This window comes from Tursiops truncatus, chromosome 10, assembly GCF_011762595.2.
Source record: "Tursiops truncatus isolate mTurTru1 chromosome 10, mTurTru1.mat.Y, whole genome shotgun sequence".
Classification (NCBI taxonomy): Eukaryota; Metazoa; Chordata; class Mammalia; order Artiodactyla; family Delphinidae; genus Tursiops; species Tursiops truncatus.
The window spans coordinates 46,283,836-46,306,459 of NC_047043.1; the positions used below are offsets into that span (position 1 = coordinate 46,283,836).

Here is a 22,624-nt window from a genome sequence, read left to right on the forward strand (position 1 = left end):
GGATGGTTCAATATATGCAAATCAATCAGTGTAATACACCACATTAACAAAAGAAAAGGAAAAAACCACATGATTATCTCAATAGATGCAGAAAAAGTATTTGACAAAATTCAACATCCATTCATGACAAAAACACTTACCAAAGTGGGTATACAGGGGACATATCTCAACATAGTAAAAGCTATTTATGACAAACCCACAGCCAATATGATACTTAATGGTGAAAAGCTGAAAGCCTTCCTTCTAAAATCTGGAACAAGACAAGGATGCCCACTCTCACTACTTCTATCCAACATAGTATTGGAAGTCCTGGTCACAGCAATCATACAAGAAAAAGAAATAAAAGGTATCCAAATTGGAAGGGAAGAGGTAAAGTTGTCACTATATGCAGATGACAGGATACTATATATAGAAAACCCTAAGGACTCCATACAAAAACTACTAGATCTAATAAATGAATTCAGCAAAGTAGCAGGACACAAGAGTAACATTCAGAAATTGGTTGCATTTCTTTACACTAACAATGAATTAGAAAGGGAATTTAAAAAAAAAAAACACCTTTTAAAATTGCGCCAAGGTCTACAAGTGGAACAACTCCAACAGAACACCTACTGAACGCTGGCAGAAGACCTCAGACCTCCCAAAAGGCAAGAAACCCCCCCACGTACCTGGGTAGGGCAAAAGAAAAAAGAATAAACAGAGACAAAAGGATAGGGACGGGTTCTGCACCTGCGGGAGGGAGCTGTGAAGGAGGAAAAGTGTCCACACACTAGGAAGCCCCTTCGCGGGCGGAGACTGCGGGTGGCGGAGTGGGGGAGCTTCGCAGCCATGGAGGAGAGCACAGCAACAGGTGTGCGGAGGGCAAAGCAGAGAGATTCCCGCACAGAGGATCGGTGTCGACCGGCACTCACCAGCCCAAGAGGCTTGTCTGCTCACCCGCCGGGGCAGGCGGGGCTGTGAGCTGAGGCTCGGGCTTCGGTCAGATCCCAGGGAGAGGACTGGGGTTGGCAGCGTGAACACAGCCTGCAGTGGGTTAGTGCGCCACGGCTGGCCGGGAGGGAGTCCGGGGAAAAGTCTGGACCTGCCGAAGAGGCAAGAGACTTTTTCTTCCCTCTTTATTTCCTGGTGCGCGAGGAGACGGGATTAAGAACGCTGCTTAAAGGAGCTCCAGAGACGGGCGCAAGCCGCGGCTAAAAGCGCAGACCACAGAGACAGACATGAGATGCTAAGGCTGCTGCTACCACCACCAAGAAGCCTGTGTGTGAACACAGGTCACTATCCACAACCCCCTTCTGGGGAGCCTGTGCAGCCCGCCACTGCCAGCGTCCCAGGATCCAGGGACAACTCCCCCGGGAGAACGCACAGCGCGCCACAGGCTGGTGCAACGGTACGCCAGCCTCTGCCGCCGCAGGCTCACCCTGCACTCCGTGACCCTCTCTACCCCCGGCCTGAGTGAGCCAGAGCCTCCGAATCAGCGGCTCCTTTAACCCCGTCCTGTGTGAGCAAAGAACAGACGCCCTCCGGCGACCTACACGCACAGGCGGGGCCAAATCCAAAGCTGAGCCCCTGTGAGATGTGAGAACAAAGAAGAGAAAGGGAAATCTCTCCCAGCAGCCACAGAAGCAGCAGATTAAAGATCCACAATCAACTTGATGTACCCTGCATCTGTGGAATACATGAATAGACAACGAATCATCCCAAATTAAGGAGGTGGACTTTGAGAGCAAGATTTATTATTCTTTCCCCTTTTCCTTTTTTTGTGTGTATGTGTATGCTTCTGTGTGAGATTTTGTCTGTATACCTTTGCTTCCACCATTTGTCCGAGGGTTCTATCCATCTGTCTTTTCTTTTTCTTAATAATTACTTTTTATTTTAATAACCGTATTTTATTTTACTTTATCTTCATTCTTTCTTTCCTTCCTTCCCTCCTTTAGACAACAAATCATCCCAAATTGAGGAGGTGGACTTTGATAGCAAGATTTATGATTTTTTCCTCTTTTCCTCTTTTTGTGAGTGTGTATGTGTATGCTTCTGTGTGAGATTTTGTCTGTATACCTTTGCTTCCACCATTTGTTCCAGGGTTCTACCCATCTGTTTTTTTGTTTTTTGAGTTTTTTTCCTCTTAATAATTATTTTTTTATTTTAATAACTTTATTATATTTTGTCTTACTTTATTTTATTTTACTTTATCTTCTTTCTTTCTTTTTTTCCTTCCTTCCCTCCTTCCTTCCTTGCTCCCTCCATCCCTCCCTCCCTCCTTTCTTTCTACTTCTACTAATTCTTTCTTTCTACTTTTTCTCCCTTTTCTTCTGAGCCGTGTGGATGAAAGGCTCTTGGTGCTGCAGCCAGGAGTTAGTGCTGTGCCTCTGAGGTGGGAGAGCCAACTTCAGGACACTGGTCCACAAGAGGCCTCCCAGCTGCACATAATATCAAATGGCGAAAATCTCCCAGAGATCTCCATCTCAACACCAGCACCCAGCTTCACTCAACGACCAGCAAGCTACAGTGCTGGACGTCCTATGCCAAACAACTAGCAAGACAGGAACACAACCCCACCCATTAGCAGAGAGGCTGCCCGAAATCATAATAAGTTGACAGACACCCCAAAACACACCACAAGACGTGGACCTGCCCACCAGAAAGACAAGATCCAGCCTCATCCACGAGAACACAGGCACTAGACCCCTCCACCAGGAAGCCTACACAACCCACTGAAGCAACCTTAGCCACTGGGGACAGACACCAAAAACAATGGGAACTACGAACCTGCAGCCTGCAAAAAGGAGACCCCAAACACAGTAAGATAAGCAAAATGAGAAGACAGAAACACACACAGCAGATGAAGGAGCAAGATAAAAACCCACCAGACCTAACAAATGAAGAGGAAATAGGCAGTCTACCTGAAAAAGAATTCAGAATAATGATAGTAAAGATGATCCAAAATCTTGGAAATAGAATAGACAAAATGCAAGAAACATTTAAAAAAGACCTAGAAGAACTAAAGATGAAACAAACAATGATGAACAACACAATAAATGAAATGAAAAATACTCCAGATGGGATCAATAGCAGAATAACTGAGGCAGAAGAACGGATAAGTGACCTGGAAGATAAAATAGTGGAAATAGCTACTGCAGAGCAGAATAAAGAAAAAAGAATGAAAAGAACTGAGGACAGTCTCAGAGACCTCTGGGACAATATTAAATGCACCAACATTTGAATTATAGGGGTTCCAGAGGAAGAGAAAAAGAAAGGGACTGAGAAAATATTTGAAGAGATTATAGTTGAAAACTTCCCTAATATGGGAAAAGAAATAATTAATCAAGTCCAGGAAGCACAGAGAGTCCCATACAGGATAAATCGAAGGAGAAACATGCCAAGACACATATTAATCAAACTGTCAAAAATTAAATACAAAAAAACATATTAAAAGCAGCAAGGGAAAAACAACAAATAACACACAAGGGAATCCCCATAAGGTTAACAGCTGATCTTTCAGCAGAAACTCTGCAAGCCAGAAGGGACTGGCAGGACATATTTAAAGTGATGAAGGAGAAAAACCTGCAACCAAGATTACTCTACCCAGCAAGGATCTCATTCAGATTTGATGGAGAAATTAAAACCTTTACCGACAAGCAAAAGCTGAGAGAGTTCAGCACCACCAAACCAGCTTTTCAACAACTGCTAAAGTAACTTCTCTAGGTAAGAAACACAAGAGAAGGAAAAGACCTACAACAACAAACCCAAAACAATTAAGAAAATGGGAATAGGAACATACATATTGATAATTACCTTAAATGTAAATGGACTAAATGCTCCCACCAAAAGACACAGATTGGCTGAATGGATACAAAAGCAAGACCCATATATTTGCTGTCTACAAGAGACACACTTCAGACCTAGAGACACATATAGACTGAAAGTAAGGGGATGAAAAAAGGTATTTCATGAAAATGAAACCAAAAGAAAGCTGGAGTAGCAATTCTCATATCAGACAAAATAGAGTTTAAAATAAAGACTATTAGAAGAGAAAAAGAAGGACACTACATAATGATGAAGGGATCTATCCAAGAAGAACATATAACAATAGTAAATATTTATGCACCCAACATAGGAGCACCTCAATACATAAGGCAAATACTAACAGCCATAAAAGGGGAAATAGACAGTAACACATTCATAGTAGGGGACTTTAACACCCCACTTTCACCCATGGACAGATCATCCAAAATGAAAATAAATAAGGAAAACCAAGCTTTAAAAGATACATTAAACAAGATGGACTTAATTGATATTTATAGGACATTCCATCCAAAAACAACAGAATACACATTTTTCTCAAGTGCTCATGGAACATTCTCCAGGATAGATCATATCTTGGGTCACAAATCAACCCTTGGTAAACTTAGGAAAATTGAAATTGTATCAAGTATCTTTTCTGACCACAACGCTATGAGACTAGATATCAATTACAGGAAAAGATCTGTACAAAATACAAACACATGGAGGCTAAACAATACACTACTTAACAATGAAGTGATCACTGAAGAAATCAAAGAGGAAATCAAAAAATACCTAGAAACAAATGACAATGGAGACACAACGACTCAAAATCTATGGGATGCAGCAAAAGCAGTTCTAAGAGGGAAGTTTATAGCAATACAATCCTACCTTAAGAAACAGGAAACATCTCGAATAAACAACATAACCTTGCACCTAAAGCAATTAGAGAAACAGAACAAAAAAACCCCAAAGCTAGCAGAAGGAAAGAAATCATAAAAATCAGATCAGAAATAAATGAAAAAGAGATGAAGGAAACAATAGCAAAGATCAATAAAACTAAAAGCTGGTTCTTTGAGAAGATAAACAAAATTGATAAACCATTAGCCAGACTCATCAAAAAAAAAAAAAGGGAGAAGACTCAAATCAATAGAATTAGAAATGAAAAAGGGGAAGTAACAACTGACAAAAGATCATGAGAGATAACTACAAGCAACTCTATGCCATTAAAATGCACAACCTGGAAGAAATGGACAAATTCTTAGAAAGGCACAGCCTGCCAAGACTGAATCAGGAAGAAATAGAAAATATGAACAGACCAATCACAAGCACTGAAATTGAAACTGTGATTAAAAATCTTCCAACAAACAAAAGCCCAGGACCAGATGGTTTCACAGGCGAATTCTATCAAACAATTAGAGAAGAGCTAACACCTATCCTTCTCAAACTCTTCCAAAATATAGCAGAGGGAGGAACACTCCCAAACTCATTCTACGAGGTCACCATCACCCTGATACCAAAAGCAGACAAGGATGTCACAAAGAAAGAAAACTACAGGCCAATATCACTGATGAAGATAGATGCAAAAATGCTCAACAAAATACTAGCAAACAGAATCCAACAGCACATTAAATGGATCATACACCATGATCAAGTGGGGTTTACTCCAGGAATGCAAGGATTCTTCAATATATGCGAATCAATCAACGTGATACACCATATTAACAAATTGAAGGAGAAAAACCATATGATCATCTCAATAGATGCAGAGAAAGCTTTTGACAAAGTTCAACACCCATTTATGATCAAAACTCTGCAGAAAGTAGGCACAGAGGGAACTTTCCTCAACATAATAAAGGCCATATATGACAAACCCACAGCCAACATTGTCCTCAATGGTGGAAAACTGAAAGCATTTCCACTAAGATCAGGAACAAGACTACCCAAAGCATTCTGCAGATTTTATATGATCCTTATCAAATTACCCATGATACTTTTCACAGAACTAGAACAAATAATCCAAAAATTTATATGGAACCATAAAAGATCCAGAATTGCCAAAGCAATGCTGAGGAAAAAAAACAAAGCAGGAGGCATAACTCTCCCAGACTTCAGACAATACTACAAAACTACAGTAATCAAAACAGTGTGGTATTGGTACAAAAATAGACATAAGGATCAATGGAACAGAATAGAGAGCCCAGAAATAAATCCACATGGTCAATTAATCTTTGACAAAGGAGGCAAGAATATAAAATGGGAAGAAGTTCTTCAGCAAGTAGTGCTGGGAAAGTTAGCTGCATGTAAATCAATGAAGTTAGAATACACTCTCACACCATGCACAAAAGTAAACTTAAAATGGCATAGTGACTCAAACATAAGACATAATACCATAAAACTTCTAGAAGAGAGCACAGGCAAAACGTTCTCTGACATAAGTTACAGCAGTGTTTTCTTAGGTCAGTCTCCCAAGACAATAGAAATAAAAACAAAAATAAATAAATGGGACCTAGTCAAACTTACAAGGTTTTGCACAGCAAAGGAAACCATAAAAAAGAAAAATGAAGAAACCTACAGAATGGGAGAAAATATTTGCAAATGATGCGACTGAGAAGGGCTTAATCTCCAAAATATACAATCAGCTCATACAACTCAACAACAAAAAAAAAACAACCCAATGAAATAATGTGTAGAAGACCTTAATCGACATTTCTCTAAAGAAGACATACAGATGGCCAGTAGGCACATGAAAGGATGCTCAATACCACTAATTATTAGAGAAATGCAAATCAGAACTACAGTGAGGTATCACCTCACACTGGTCAGAATGGCTATCATCAAAAAAGTCTCCAAACAGTAAATGCTGGAGAGGGTGTGGAGAAAGGGGAACCCTCCTACACTGTTGGTGGGAATGTAAATTGGTGCAGCCACTATGGAGAACAGTATGGAGCTGTCTCAGAAAACTAAAAATACAATTACCATATGATCCAGCAATCCCAGTCCTGGGCATATACCCGGACAAAACTATAATTCAAAAAGATACATACACCCCTGTGTTCATGGCAGCACTATTCACAACAGCCAAAACATGGAAACAACCTAAATGTCCATTGACAGATGAATGGATAAAGAAGATGTGGTACACATATACAATGGAATATTACTCAGCCATTAAAAAGAACAAAATACTGCCATTTGCAGCAACATGGATGCGACTAGAGTTTATCATACTAAGTGAAGTAAGTTAGAAAGAGAAAGACAAATACCATATGATATCACTTACATGTGGAATCTAAAATATGGCACAAATGCACCTACCTACAAAGCAGAAATTCATAGAGATAGAGAACAGATTTGTGGCTTCCAAGGGTTGGGTGGGAGGGAGAGGCGTGGACTAGGAGTTTGGGATTGGTAGATGCAAACTATTATATATAGAATGGATAAACAATATGGTCCTACTGTACAGCACAGGAAACTATATCCAATCTCCTAGGATAAACCATAATGGAAAAGAATATTAAAAAACTGCATATATTTCTATAACTGAGTCACTTTGCTATACAGCAGAAATTGGCACAACATTGTAAATCAACTAGACTTCACTTTAAAAAAAGAATTATGAGGGCTTCCCTGGTGGCGCAGTGGTTGACAGTCCACCTGCCGATGCAGGGGACGTGGGTTTGTGCCCCAGTCCGGGAAGAACCCACATGCCTCGGAGCAGCTGGGCCCATGAGCCATGGCTGCTGAACCTGTGCATCCGGAGCCTGTGCTCCGCAACGGGAGAGGCCACAACAGTGAGAGGCCTGCGTACCACAAAAAAAAAAAGAAAAAAGAAAAAAAAGAATTATGAGAGAAAGTATGTAGCTGGTATAATTAATAAAATTAGAGAATTTTAAATTGCTGCAGCCGTTATGGAAAACAGTATGAAGATTCCTCAAAAAATTAATAGAACTACCATATGATCCAGGTATTCCACTTCTGGGTATTTATTCAAAGAATATGAAAACAGTAATGTGAAAATTTATATTCACCTCTATGTTCATGATTTACAGTATCCAAGATATGGAAACAACCTAAGTGCCCATCAACAGATGATGGATAGAGAAGATGTGGTGTACATATATATATATATATATATATATATATACAATGAAATACTACTCAGCCATAAAACAACGCAATCTTGCCATTTGCAACAACATGGATGGACCTTGAACATCTTATGCTAAATTAAGTAAGTCAGATGGAGAAAGACAAATACAGTATGATTTCACTCACATATGGAATATAAAAAAAAAACAAGAAAACAAAACAAAATAAATAACCAAAACAAACAAACCTGGAGATACTGAGAACAGAGTAGTGGTTACCAGATGGAAAGGGGTGGGAGGGGGGTGTGAAATGGGCAAAGTGGGTCAGTTGTATGGTGACAGATAGAAACTAAACTTTTGGTGGTGAACACACTGCACTGTATACTGAAAAAGAAATATAATGGGGCTTTCCTGGTGGCGCAGTGGTTGAGAGTCCACCTGCCAATGCAGGGGACACGAGTTCGTGCCCTGGTCCGGGAAGATCCCACATGCCGCAGGGCGGCTAGGCCCGTGAGCCATGGCCACTGAGCCTGCGCATCTGGAGCCTGTGCTCCGCAATGGGAGAGGCCACGACAGTGAGAGGCCCATGTACCGCAAAAAAAAAAAAAAAGGAAATATAATGTTTTACACATGATACTTATGTTATAAACCAATATTACATCAATAACTTTTTAAATAAAAAAGGAAGATGTGGTGTATATATATATATAGATAGATATATATACATATCTATCTATCTATCTATCTATATATATATACAACAAAATTCTACTAAGCCATAAAAAAAGAATAAAATTCTGCCATTTGCAGCAACGTGGATGAAGCTAGAGATTATTATGCTTAGTGAAATAAGTTAGAGAAAGACATGTCATGTATGATATCATTTATATGTGGAATCTAAAAACTAATACAAATAAGTGTATAGCAAAACAGAAAAACAGACTCAACAGACATAGAAAACAAACTTATGGTTACCAAAGAGGAGAGGAAGTGAGGAAGTGGGGGTACTGCATTAACAAACTACTGTATATAAAATAGATAGTCAACAAGGATATGCTGTACTGCACAGAGAATTATACCAATGATCTTGTAATAACGTATAATGGATTATAATCTAAAAAAATATGAATCACTTTGCTGCACACCTGAAACTAACAATATTGGAAATCAACTATACTTCAATTAAAAAATATGTTAGTGCCTTAGAGCTTGATAAAAATGCACATGGATTTTTAATCACATTAAAGCACAGAATGTGGTACACATTATGTACAATGGAATATTTATATTTTTCAACCATTAAAAAGAAGGAAATCTTGTAATTTGCAACACCATGGTTGAACCTAGAGGACATTATTCTAGTTGAAATAAGCCAGACAAAGTAAAAAAAAAAAGTTGATTTCGTATAAACAGAGAGAGTAGAATGGTAGTTGCCACAGGCTGGGGGGAGGAAGAAATGGGATGATATAGATCAAATGGTACAAATTTTCAGTTATGAGAAGAATGAGTTCTGAGGATCTAATGTATGGCATGGTGACTATAGTTAATAACATGCTCCTGTGTACTTAAAAGTCCCGAGAGTAAATCTTAGTATTCTCAGAACAACAACAAAAAAGCGTTAATTATGTGAGGTGATGGATTTGTTAATTATACTGATCTTGGTAATCATTTCACAAATGTATATCAAATCGTGTTATACATTCTAAATATATACAATTATATTTGTCAATTTTTCCCAATTACTCTTCAATAAAGTTCAAAAAAGACATTTTAAGACAAAACCAGAATAACTTATTTTCACTTTAATAATTCAAAATATTTATTAGTATTCTGTCAGTCTGCTCCTAGAGGAGCAGGGAAACAACAGTGAACAAAACAGTTAACAGCTCTACTGTTGTGGAGTCTGTGTTTTAGTGGGAGACACATGATACACTAATCAAAATACAACATAATGCCAGAGAGAGACAAATGCTATGAAAAAATAAAGGGATGGAGTCTGAAGGAGGTTGCTATTTGGGGCAGATGATCAGGAAAACCTCTCTACAGAAGGGAACATTTAACAGAGAGCAGGAGGAAGAAAGGAGGTGAGCTGCAGCTCTGGAGGAGGAGCACCCGGTGGGCGCACATTGGAAATCTGAAGGCACAGGTGAAGGGGCAGCTGACGGGGTGGAAGGTTTGTTACAGTGTGAGGGAGAAATTTCCTTTATTTTATTACCATTATTTCGGGTACTGTTCATAGTCATACAAGTACTGGATCACTCATATAGTAAATATTTCTCGTGAGCCTATAAACCACACTCGGGCTCAGTGCTGGGGATAGTGGCCTATCACAAAATAAATATAAAATTCCACCTTGTGAAGGACAAGTGCATGGTGTGTGTAGGCCAGGGGCATCCTGCCCTGTTTTGGGGGGTTTGCCTGAGGAGGCTACATTCTAGCTGAGAGGTGAAGGGTGAGAAGAGTTAACCAGATGACAAGTGGGAAAAGCAGTATTCCAGGCAGAGAGAGCAGCATGTGCAAAAGCCCTGTGGCCACAGGGAACATGCAGGGAGCAGCTAAGAGTAGTGAAGTCTGGGTGGAGGTACAGCAGGAAGACATGGCAGAGACAGAGAATGCAGGGCTGTCCTCCTGTAGCCCAACTGAGGACATGGTCTGTGAACTGTGTGAACTGGAGGCTACTGAAGTGTTTTAAGTCAATTAAGAGTCTCAGAGCTTGGAGATTCCTTAAGAACTTGAGAAGTACAGTTAGAAGTTGGGCAGGTTTCACTGTGTCTACTTGTTCAGGTTTTCCTACAGGTTTATTTTGATCCATCCAATGAAAACTTTAGTAGCTTTAAAAAAATTATCTAATGTAATAACATGAATGGGATTACACTAAGCAATAAAGTCGCAAAGAATTCCCATTCCAGGATTAGTCAAAGTTTTCTATTTTTATTAGATCATACTTGTTTATTATCCAGAAATCCCAAATAACGTTCTGTGAAGAACTAGCCCAAAATGTATCTCAGAGTGTCAAACTCTAAATTCTGCTCTGAAAATGCAGTTGAAGGAAGTGTACAGTTTTGGACTCTGGAATTGGAGTAAGACGTAGAGATAAAAAATGGAACCAAGGACCATATTTGGAGAATATTCTCCATGAGAAGGATAATAAAGACCTGCCTAATAATGATAATAATCAGATAAGAAATAAGATAAGATAATAATCAGATAAGAAAAGGTTTTATGGAACTTCTGTTCCAGCACAATCAGTCCAGTGCCCATAGCACAATCAGTCCAGTGCCCACAAACCACTTATCTAGCAGCTGAGATATAAAGAATGATCCGATGGGACTTCCCTGGTGGTGCAGTGGGTAAGATTCCAAGGTCCCAATGCAGGGGGCCTGGGTCTGATCCCTGGTCAGGGAACTAGATCCCACATGCATGCCACAACTAAGAGTTCACATGCCACAACTAAGGATCCCACCTGCCACAACTAAGGGGCCCATGCGCTGCAACTAAGGAGCCTGCCAGCTGAAACTAAGGAGACTGCTGGCTGAAACTAAGGAGCACATGTGCCACAACTAAGGAGCAGGAGAGCCACACCTATGGATCCTGCCGGACAAAACTAAGGAGCCCATGTGCTGCAACTAAGGAGCCTGCCAGCTGCAACTAAGGAGACTGCTGGCTGCAACTAAGGAGCCCACGAGCCACAACCAAGGAGCCCACCGGTTGCAACTAAGACCCAGTGCAACCAAATAAATAAATAACAAATATTAAAAAAAAGAGAATGCTCCCAGGCACTTCCTGCAAAAGTTGATAAAGAACTTTCTGCTATTAAATAAGTTAATACCTGAGGAAGCAAAGGCAAAAGCAAAGAGCAAAATGATATGGGAACATCAAACTCTGGGGAACGTGGAGAGCTGGGGCAGGCATCCCAGGTCCACATGAATTGGCTCAGAGGAGCTCATAAGAATTACACAAAGATTACAGAATGTGGAGAGAAATACCCTGGAAATAGATGAAGGGACAATTCAAGAAAAGGCATGAAGGTATGAGACTCAGGGTAGAGACTGTGATATTTGTTTTACTTTTGTTCAATTCACAAACTCAGAGAAAACCCAAAGGGAAGGATATAAAAATATTCAAAAGTAATTGGACATGTCAAACAATATATTAGGAAACATCTTAAATTTGGAATAATTAGAATTTGAGAGATTATACAGCTGACATTTCCAGTGCATGTCCTTGACATCATGCAGTGAACAAGGTCCCATGACTCTCTGCCTGGGGGCTTCCTCCCAGCCACCCCAGGAGGCCAGGAGTGACTGAAGGTCACCCATGGAGTAGCCCTTAGTCACTTGTGGCTGAGAAAAGAAAAAAACCCCAAAACCCCTACATTTAATTTGGCATATAGGACAACTCTGAAACATCTCGTACAATGTATCCCAGATAATAATCTATGGATCTGATTTTTTAAAAATAAATGTATTTATTTATGGCTGTGTTGGGTCTTCATTGCTGCGTGTGGGCTTTCTATAGTTGAGGTGAGTGGGGGTTACTCTTAGTTGTGGTGCGAAGGCTTCTCATTGTGTTGGCCTCTTACTGTGGAGCACCAGGCTCTAGGCACGCAGACTTCAGTAGTTGCAGCATGCAGGCTCAGTAGTTGTGGCTCACGGGGTCTAGAGCACAGGCTCAGTAGTTGTGGTGCATGGGCTTAGTTGCTCCGTGGCATGTGGGATCTTCCAGGACCAGGGATCGAACCTGTGTCCCCTGCATTGGCAGGCGGATTCTCAACCACTGCGCCACCAGGGAAGTCTGGATCTGATTATTAATGTTTCCTGTACTGGCTGCTTTCCCTTCTCTGTCTCATTTCCTCCCCCGCCCCGACCCCCCACCACTATTTCATGGAACCACCTACTAAATAAACTATTTCACTTGGATTCTTGTCTTTTGGAAAATCCCGAAGTAAGAAAGTAATGGAATGTAATTTAGAACAGAGTTCTTTTAACTCTGGTTTGTGAGCCTAAGTTTATTGTAAAACCTTGTATTATAAAATACAAGGGGCATTTCTAACAACCAGGAGAGAGGAAGGTGGGATCAGGGAGTAGAAATAAATATTTTAAAGCAATTTAAAAGAACAAAGAGCTTGATAGAAAGATGAACGGTCATACATTTGTGATATTCCTAAGTGAAATAATACCTTAACTGTATTAGGAGGTTCAGCTTTCCTAACTCTGTAGTTAATTTAAAAATTAAAAGAAAATATGAATCCATCTTTGGGCTAATAAAACAAAATAGTTGTCATGTTTTAGATTTCTTCTTACATACTCTATAGATTTCCTGCCCCCCACCTCAACACACACACAAAATTATCATAATAGCAATTCTAAACTGAATTCACAGTCTTGGGAATAAATGTGCTTATTTTTAGTTTGTATTTTATTTGTTCTGTAATTTTGATTGACAATCAAATCTGTTCAGGAATATATGATTATTTAACACTTTTATGATTAAGCTTTTATTATTTTTGAAAAAGAATACAAAGTAGAACAAATGAAAACTATTATTCCAGCAACAAGTAATGGGTGAGTCATATCCTTATTATTAAGAGATTAAGTGCCCAGATAAACTATCAGTTTTCAAGGTACAATATTAGCCTGGCCACCAATCTCTACATCTTCCCATGAAGCTAGTTTCAAAAACAAAGATGTAAGAAATTTCTAGCAAAATAAATTCACCCCTTAAAAACACTATGTTGCACATTCTTGTATGAAAGCACTTTGTAAACTGGAGCTGTTATTTCCAAATTCCACCCTCCTTGGAGAAGATTCATTCTGAATCCTACCCCCAGGACTCTGCTGCATAATAGACCAGATTAAAAAAAGAAGATGGAAGCGTCTTGATTGCTTGACCCGACAAATGAAATTTCAGAATATTTCCCTGAAATCTGCTGCATCTACGGACTACCATATCTGTTTGCTAATTTCAACAGATTCAGACAAATGATATGTGATCAGCAAAAGAAGATTCTCACTTCATGATAATTAATGGATTGCAAAGGAACCCTAAAAAGCATGCTAAAAAAGTCTCAATTCATCAAAATAATGCTCATTTACCCAAGAAGCACCAACTTTGTAAATATATGTGTAAGTATATATATCATCATTTATTCATTCACATAATAAAATTTATTCAGCACCTATTATTTGCCAGATGCTGGGACAGGTATTAGGACATAAAAACCCTTTCCTTGACCTTGAATGTCTATAGATGGAAAGAGAGTAAAAGAATCATATATAAAATAGATGCAATAAAATGTTCCAAGTGTCATATTGCGTAACAAGTCTACTAATTCATTCACAGATTCATTCAACAACTCTGTACACCTACTGTGTGCTAAAGATCACTTCAATTACAAGTAATTGAGGGGCAGAGTTACCTTAAAGGAAAGATAGTTTGTTATTTTAAACACATAATGGTACGATTCTATACATGTGTATTACCTGGATAATTGAGGAAAACTTATTAAATATGTAAATATCTTTCCTTTGCAAGCCAAGAAAAGAAATGAAAGCCCAAACCAGTTAAAAAAAGGTGTTAGAGAGCCATAAAATAATTGTCCTTACCAGGAATACAGAATTGTTCCTACAACAGATGTAAGTTTGCTGCTTTCTTGTTTTTGCTTTGCCAGGCCAAAGTCAGCTACAATTCAAGAAACAAAACAATTTGATTATATTTTCCCAGAATTAGCATTGTTCCTTAGCTTTTAACATTCTGCAAAAACAAAACAAAACAAAACAAAGAAAAAAGCTATTACAATTCACAAGAGAAAGCTTTTCTTGTTTTCCCTGTCAAAATGCCCCATGCGCCAATCTTCTGAACCACTCTCAGCCTTCATTAATGGTGTACATACATTAGGTCATTATGCTATATATATTGACATAATGAGGTTTCATTAAAAAATATTAAAAGAGTCTTTCTGACTGGAAGATAGGACAAAGTACTTATTGAACTTGTGATTCTACTTTTTTTTTTTTTTCTGTACGCGGGCCTCTCACTGTTGTGGCCTCTCCCGTTGTGGAGCACAGGCTCCGGACGCGCAGGCCCAGCGGCCATGGCTCACGGGCCCAGCCGCTCCGCGGCATGTGGGATCTTCCCGGACCAGGGAATGAACCCGTGTCCCCTGCATCGGCAGGCGGACTCTCAACCACTGCGCCACCAGGGAAGCCCCGTGATTCTACTTTTTTAGATTACCCTTTATAATTTTCAAATAAATAAAATGAATCTAATGTTTTGGCATATGGCAGTCATCACCTCATCCAGCTAAAAAAATAAACAAATATGGTAAGCCTAAATAATCACCATGAAGGTCTGAAAACCTGAAATGGATGGTATCTATTTGTACAAAGTCATAGTAAATAATAATGTTCACAATCATCTCAAAATACTTATATAATAATATAATTATATTAATACAATGGATTCTAATTTTTAAACTACAACACTAAATATTTATATTTAATATTAGCATTAGCTATATTTTTCAAAGCACCTTCACATACTTCTATTTTTTAAGCCACTCAATAACTTAGATCAAAGTGGTAGAAACAGATATTATTCCTATTATCATTGTATGGATTTACAAACATTTCAAGAGGTTTAATTACTAGAATTAAACAAAAAGACAGTGTTGAACCAGGGCAAAAATTCAAGTTGCTATTCCTAATAGTTTGATGTTCACAATATCACTTTTTAAGTGTACTAAATATGTATGGAATTTCACAGTAATGAATTTTAATAAAAAGTATTTGATTATCTATTCTAAAGTGTCTTTGACAGGTTGAAAATATTCTGGAGTACCTTTGACTTCAAAGTAATATTAATTCATGTTATTAATAATAATATCCATTTACAAAACAACAACCTTGAACTAGCACAAATTTAGCTGCTTACATATATTGTCTGTTTTAATACTCACAGTGCAATAGGAATTATTATAGTTAGTGCCTGTTAGTGCTTAAAGGCAAGGACTCTGGAACCAAACAGGCTCAGTTCAAATCCTGGCTTCATTATGTGCTACCTGAGTAACCCTGGGCAAGTTATTTAATCTCTCTTTGCAATAGTTTTCTTATCTGTAAAATAGTGATTGTAATAATATAGATAGTAGCGCTATAATATTAAAATCTGAATAAGTTAACATATGCAAGTGTAGTATAGCATAGTGATAATCAACTGATGTATATCGCTATTTAATCTTCACAACCACCCATTTTATATATGAAGAAACTGAGGCTCAAAGAGAATTAGTGCCTTGCTCAGGGTTTCTCAGGGAGAAATGAACAGAGTTAGACATGAATTTGATGTTGCTCAATTCTAAAGCCCCAAATTCTTATCAAAACAGAATACAATACTGCCAACAAAGAAAAATCAGGCCCAAACCATTTTATTTACAAATTCAACCAAACACTTAAGGGATAAATATCAGTTATGCATAAACTCTACCAGAAAATAGAAGAGGAGAGAACACTTCCTAACTCATTTTATGAAGTCAACATTACCCTGAACAAGTCCATACAAAGACATTACAAGAAAAGAAAAGCACAGAACAGTATTCCCCATGAGAATAGATACAAAAAATAAGTAAATCCAATCTAGGGATATATTAAAAAGGATAACACATAATAACCAAGTGGGGTTTATGCCAAAAATACAATGCTGATCCAACATTTAAAAATTAATCAATATAGTTCACCAGATCAGAACATTAGAGAAGGAAATCATACAAACATCTCAATAGTTGTATAAGAAGAATTTGAGAAAATTCAGTATCTATTCCTTTTAGCAAAGTGGAAAATAGACAGGCATTTCCTTAACCTGATAAAGGGCATCTATGAAAAACCTACTGCTAACTTTCTAGTTAATGTTAAAAGATTGAATGTCTTTCCTTTAAGATCAAAAAAACAAGGCTGGATGTTATCTTGACTTATGGTGACCATTTCACAGTATATAACAAATATCGAATCATTAAGTTACACAGCTGAAACTAATACAATGTTGTAGGTCAATTATATCTCAATTAAAGCAAAGAAAAATTAAAAAAAGATATAGCCATCTTGTTAATATATTGATAGATATTTTGAAGAGATTGTCATATAAGAACATTTTTAATGTGCCTTGATAACTGAATTTTTCAAATAAATCAGAAAACATTATTTTCTCTTTCCTTTCAAAAAAAAAAGAAAGAAAGAAAACATACTAATTACAATACCATCATAGGAACAAATATCTAGGAATAATATGACAAAGGACATGAAAGACCTATGCAGGGAAAATTATAAAATTTTGTTACAGAGTCATTAAAGAAGATTAAAATTAATGGAGAGAAAGTCCAAATTCATGGATTGGGATTTTCAATATTATATAGATTTCATTCTTCCTAAACTAATTTATGTAATTCCAATCATATGTCTTCATATTTTGGGCAGAACTTCACAAATTGAGTATAAAATTCATATAGAAATAGAAACTGCCAAGAGGAGCCATGGAGTTTAATATAAAAGAGGACGAAGTTTTCTATAGTATATTAAGAATTATTACAAGTCCATAGTAATTAAGACAAGGTAGTATAAACTCAAGGATACAAAGAGAAAAAGGCAAGGATGTCCACTCTTACCATTCCTATTCAAGATTGCACTACACATCCAAGTAAGTGCAATAATTGCATACAAATTTTTGTGCGAAGATAATTTTTTATTTCTCTTTGATAGATTCCTTGGAGTGGGATTACTGGATCCTATGATAAGTGTATGTTTAATTTCATAAAAAACTACCAAGCCAAAATAGTTTCCATTGTGTTCTCACCAGAAATGTATGAGAGTTCTAGTTGCTTCTGCCTCCTCACCAGCATTTTAAGTTATCAGGGGTTTTTTAATTAGCCATTTTAACTAGTATGTAGTGATAGCTCAGTATAGCTTTCATTTGCATTTCCCTAATGACTAATGGTGCTGAACATTTTTTATGTATTTATTTGCCATCTGTGTATCTTCTTTAATGAAGTGCTTGTTCAAAGTTTGGCCCATTTTGTCATGGGGTTGTTTGTTTTCTTATTACTGAGCTTTCTTATTATTTGTATTATTGATACTAATTCTTTGTCAGATAGATGATCTACAAATATTTTCTCCTTGTCTTCAACTTGTTTTTTCATCCTCTTAGTAATAACTTTCATAGAACAGAAATTTTAAACATTAACGAAGTTCAATGAATTAATTTATATATATATATTATGGTTTTTATGTTATAGTTTATTTTCATTTATTTATTTTACTCTGGCTGTGCTGGGTCTTCTTTTGGCAAGTGAGCCTCCCTAGTTGCAGCGTGTGGGCTTTCTAGTTGTGGTGTGTGGGCTCTAGAGCACGCAGGCTTAGTTGCAGTATGTGGGATCTTAGTTCCCCGACAAGGGATCGAACCTGGGCCGCCTGCATTGGGAGCACGGAGACTTAACCACTGGACCACGAGGGAAGTCCCTTGATGTTATAGTTAAGAAATATTTGCCTAGTCCAGGCTATTCTGCTGAAGAGGCCACATAGAGAAGAGGGGTCCTGGTGAATGAGAGGCCAAGTTCCAGACAAAAGCCAGAACTAATTGCCCACCATGTGAGTGAGCCTTCTTGGAAGTGGACACCCAGGCCAAGTCAAGGCTTCAGATGATGCAGCCCTGGCTGACAGCTTGACTGAAGCCTCATGAGAGACCTTGAGCCAGAATCATCCAGCTAAGCTGCTGCTGGATTCCTGCCCCTTGAAATGGTGAGAAAATAAATGTTTGTTGTCTTAAGCCACTAAGCTTTGTGGTAATTGGTTACACAATAATGGATAATTAATACAACCACTATCACCTAGTCCAGGACACCACGAACTCTCATCGAGGCTACTGAACTATACTTTCTAAGCAGACTCCCCACAGCCATCACTACCCTCCAAAACATAATTCTCCATACCAGAGTCACAATGATCTTTGAAAGACCTAAAGCAGATATCACTACCTAAAGGTTAAAATTCTTTAAAGGCTTCTGATAGATACTAAGAATAAAGACCAAACTACAAGGCCTAAAAGGCCATACATGATCTGGGTTTTCAGAACGGTCTTTCTTGACCATATTATCAAAAACTCATCCCTGGGCTTCTCTGGTGGCGCAGTGGTTGGGAGTCTGCCTGGCGATACAGGGGGCGCGGGTTCGTGCCCCGGTCGGGGAGGATCCCGCGTGCCGCGGAGTGGCTGGGCCCGTGGGCCGTCGCCGCTGGGCCTGCGCATCTGGGGCCTGTGTTCCGCAGTGGGGGAGGCCGCAGCAGTGAGAGGCACCCGTACCGCAAAACAAAAACAAAAACAAAAACAAAAACAAAAAAAACTCATCCCTTTCCTCAATACTCTCCTATTATATTTATTTAATTCTTACTATCTTTCAATCTGAAATTACTTTCTTTGTTTTTATTTACGTAATATTCATTTACGTATTGGGGTCTGTAATTCCTAACCAGAATGCAAGATTCATGAGAGCAAAGATTTTGTGTGGTTTATCACTGTAGACAGATGGAGATGTATCTTTCGATACATATATAGACATATATGCATATGTCTGAGTATATTTATCTATCTGTCCTCTCGATACAGTAGTACTACTGACAAATGAGAGGGCTAAGCTCTACAAGGTGTTTTTAAGAACTATGCAAAAGCTAGATGGCTTGCTATAACTTTTCCATTTCTCTATAGTGCAATGGAGAAAACTGGTAGAAATAGCATAGTGTTTCAATATTTTGGGGAGCTCACTATAATTTTGGCATACATAAACTTTGACCAACTTACTATCTAAAATAATACTTTGACTTTTAGTTCTAATGCTACATAGAAATTATCCTGTTTCTATAAAAATGCCACTGATTTTGAAAGGCAAAAAACCAAGGAGTGGCACTCACAATGACTCTACTCACTCCAGTTAATTGAGACAATGGCAGAAACTTGGACAGCTGTTTGCAAAATCACCGATGGTCAAGAAGTACTCTTAAAGAGGAAAAAATCTAATATTGTTTGGCTATTTAGAAAATTCTGGTAGCAGCATTAATGTTTTTATTACTCTTTCCACATCTGTGACCATATTTGGAGTGGAGGAAAAGGTTTTATTTCAGAAAGTGTGGTCATAACAGCATTCATGTGCTAAAATAGAAATTTAAAAATGACAACAGAAAACATTTTATATATAGCACATATTAAAAAGGGTAAAAACCCTCTCCTTTGGTAGAACAAATGATACCAAAAATGTTAAAGACTGTAGAATCTTTATGCTACAGCCTGAAGCTGTCAACTTTCAGATGGAAAAGATGTGTGGTTGAGACCCTAGATTCTTGCTCTGTTGTTTACTATCTGTGCAACATTGGTTACATCACTCACTACTCTGTGTTCTCAAAAAAATGGCCTATAAACTTACTTCTTGCAGGGGTTTCTCAAATAAAACTATGACAATGGATGAGAAGCATTTGGAAATACTGCACAGATATAAAGTGTTCCCATTCTTCTCCACATGAGCTTTCATCCATCACATGTCTGTCAGAAGCTCCCAAGTTCACAGCCAAGACAGAAAGCCCTAGTCTTTGTCTGGGGATTCACCCCTAGCCCTATGAAGCACCTGCCTCTTCACACCCCATCTGGGATATCCCAAACCGCAGATAACATCACATCTTCCCCACTGCCTAGGCTTGAAGTCTCTGACACGTCTCTCTTGCTCCTATACTTACTCACTCACCAGGTCTTATATCTGAATTTCCAATTGTTTCTGTGATCACAGTTTAAATATGCCAGTAGCCCAGGCCCTCTCTACTCCTGCAATAACTCAGGTGTACCTCATCAGAAAGCTTTTCCTTATAATCTATTCTACAAAGTATTTAACAGTGGGAAAATCTACCAACCCCTGCCTTCATCACAGTAGGTCCCCATTAAGTATCAGAAGGTCTCCTGATTACTATTCTTTATAAAGTTTCCAGCTGCCCTATCTGGCCTTCAAGATGGTACATGTACTCACTGATTCACTTATTTGTCCAACAAATATCCACTAAGTATATACTATGTTCCAGGTAACGGGCTAGGTACTAAAGATAAGATGGTAACCACATCAGAAACCATCCATATTGACACAACCCTTAGGACCAGTGGCAGAGATACACATTAAACCAAGAATCACACATATAAATGTAAATTTACAGTTAGGATAAGATCATTAAAGAACAGGTAGATATATGATATTATGAGAGGGTAATGTAAGGGACACAGCTGATCAGGAAAAGCTTCTGTGATAAAATGGTGGTTGAATGAATATATGAAGGAGGACAGGTGTTAACTAGGTAAGAAACCATCCATATTGACACAACCCTTAGGACCAACGGCAGAGATACACATTAAACCAAGAATCATACATATAAATGTAAATTTACAGTTAGGATAAGATCATTAAAGAACAGGTAGATATATGATATTATGAGAGGGTAATGTAAGGGACACAGCTGATCAGGAAAAGCTTCTGTGATAAAATGGTTGAATGAATATATGAAGGAGGGCAGGTGTTAACTAGGTAAGAAAAGAAAGAGGAGAAGAGACTTCCATGCTGAGGAAGCTACATATACAAAGGTCCTGTGATCAAGGGAGCATGGTCCACTGAGGAACTGAGAAAAAGCCAGGCTTGCCAGAGGGTAGAGAATCAGGGATAAAGGACTCTGCAGGCCATGCTCAGATGACTGACCTCTCTCATTATCAGCCAATCTAAATGTCCACTCCAACAAAGTATTGGCCTCACCCTTGTACCACACTTGATTATGAGCACCTGGGTGCCCTTAAGCCTGCCTTTTTCTTTGCCTGAAATGGCTTCCCTAAGGGAATACTATAAAGAGACTCGGTTAAAAGATGAACTCTAGAAGCAGACATGGTTCATCCCTGGCTCTGTCAACCAATTACTTGGGTGATTTAAGCAACTTTCCTAACCTCTCTAAACTTCTTCATTATCTGTAAAGATGGGAATGTGCTTGAGAGTATTGGATGAGATAAAGGATGTATAACTTTTATCTCATAGTAAATAATCAAGAGATGTAGTTATGGGCAGTTTCTCCTATCCTTCAAAGCATAGCTAAAATTTGTGTCATTTTAAAATGTCTTTCCTGAGCAAAATAAAAACAAGGAGTGACTCTGACAATTTTAGGAAGTGATAAGTTAAGATCCCCATAATACTTGGCAATGACAGAAGATTCTGCTTGAGCATAACTATACAAGAAACCAGAAGAAAGATGTCCACCTTGCAACCCCACTACATCCACTATTCTGCCCTTTCCTTCTGCTTCAGTAAATGCAGAGGTAACCTTCAACTTTCATAGCAACATCAGTATGTTACATTCAGTATGTTACATTCAGTAACATCCTGTCAGTGTAGGGCTGCACAGGGGATGAGAAGTGTTTCCCAGAAAGATGCTCAGAAAGTTTTCCTCAGAAAATCCCTGTCCCACTGGCACATCTGCCTCTGTAGATCATGCAGATTTCTAATCCCTACCCCCAAAACTTCCCTCTGACCTTCCTCCAAATGAAGTACAGCTGATATTTACAATATTATTTCTAATTCAACAAGTGAAAGTCTAATCAAGTCTAAAATGGAATTCCCTAAAATCCAGAAAATAGTTAACAAAATGGCAATAAGAACATACCTATCCATAATTACTTTAAATGTAAATGGAATAAATGCTCCAATC

The 22,624-nt window shown here is 38.3% G+C and overlaps 1 protein-coding gene across 1 annotated transcript in view; it reads right to left on the reverse strand.

The window, feature by feature from the left end:
* The window catches only part of NEK10 (NIMA related kinase 10), a 325,535-nt gene that overhangs the window by 206,293 nt on the left and 96,618 nt on the right, over nt 1-22,624 (reverse strand). The window contains exon 24 of the mRNA XM_033864502.2: nt 14,477-14,552. Within this exon, the coding sequence (XP_033720393.1) occupies nt 14,477-14,552 (76 nt within the window). The remainder of the gene's footprint in view (nt 1-14,476; nt 14,553-22,624) is intronic.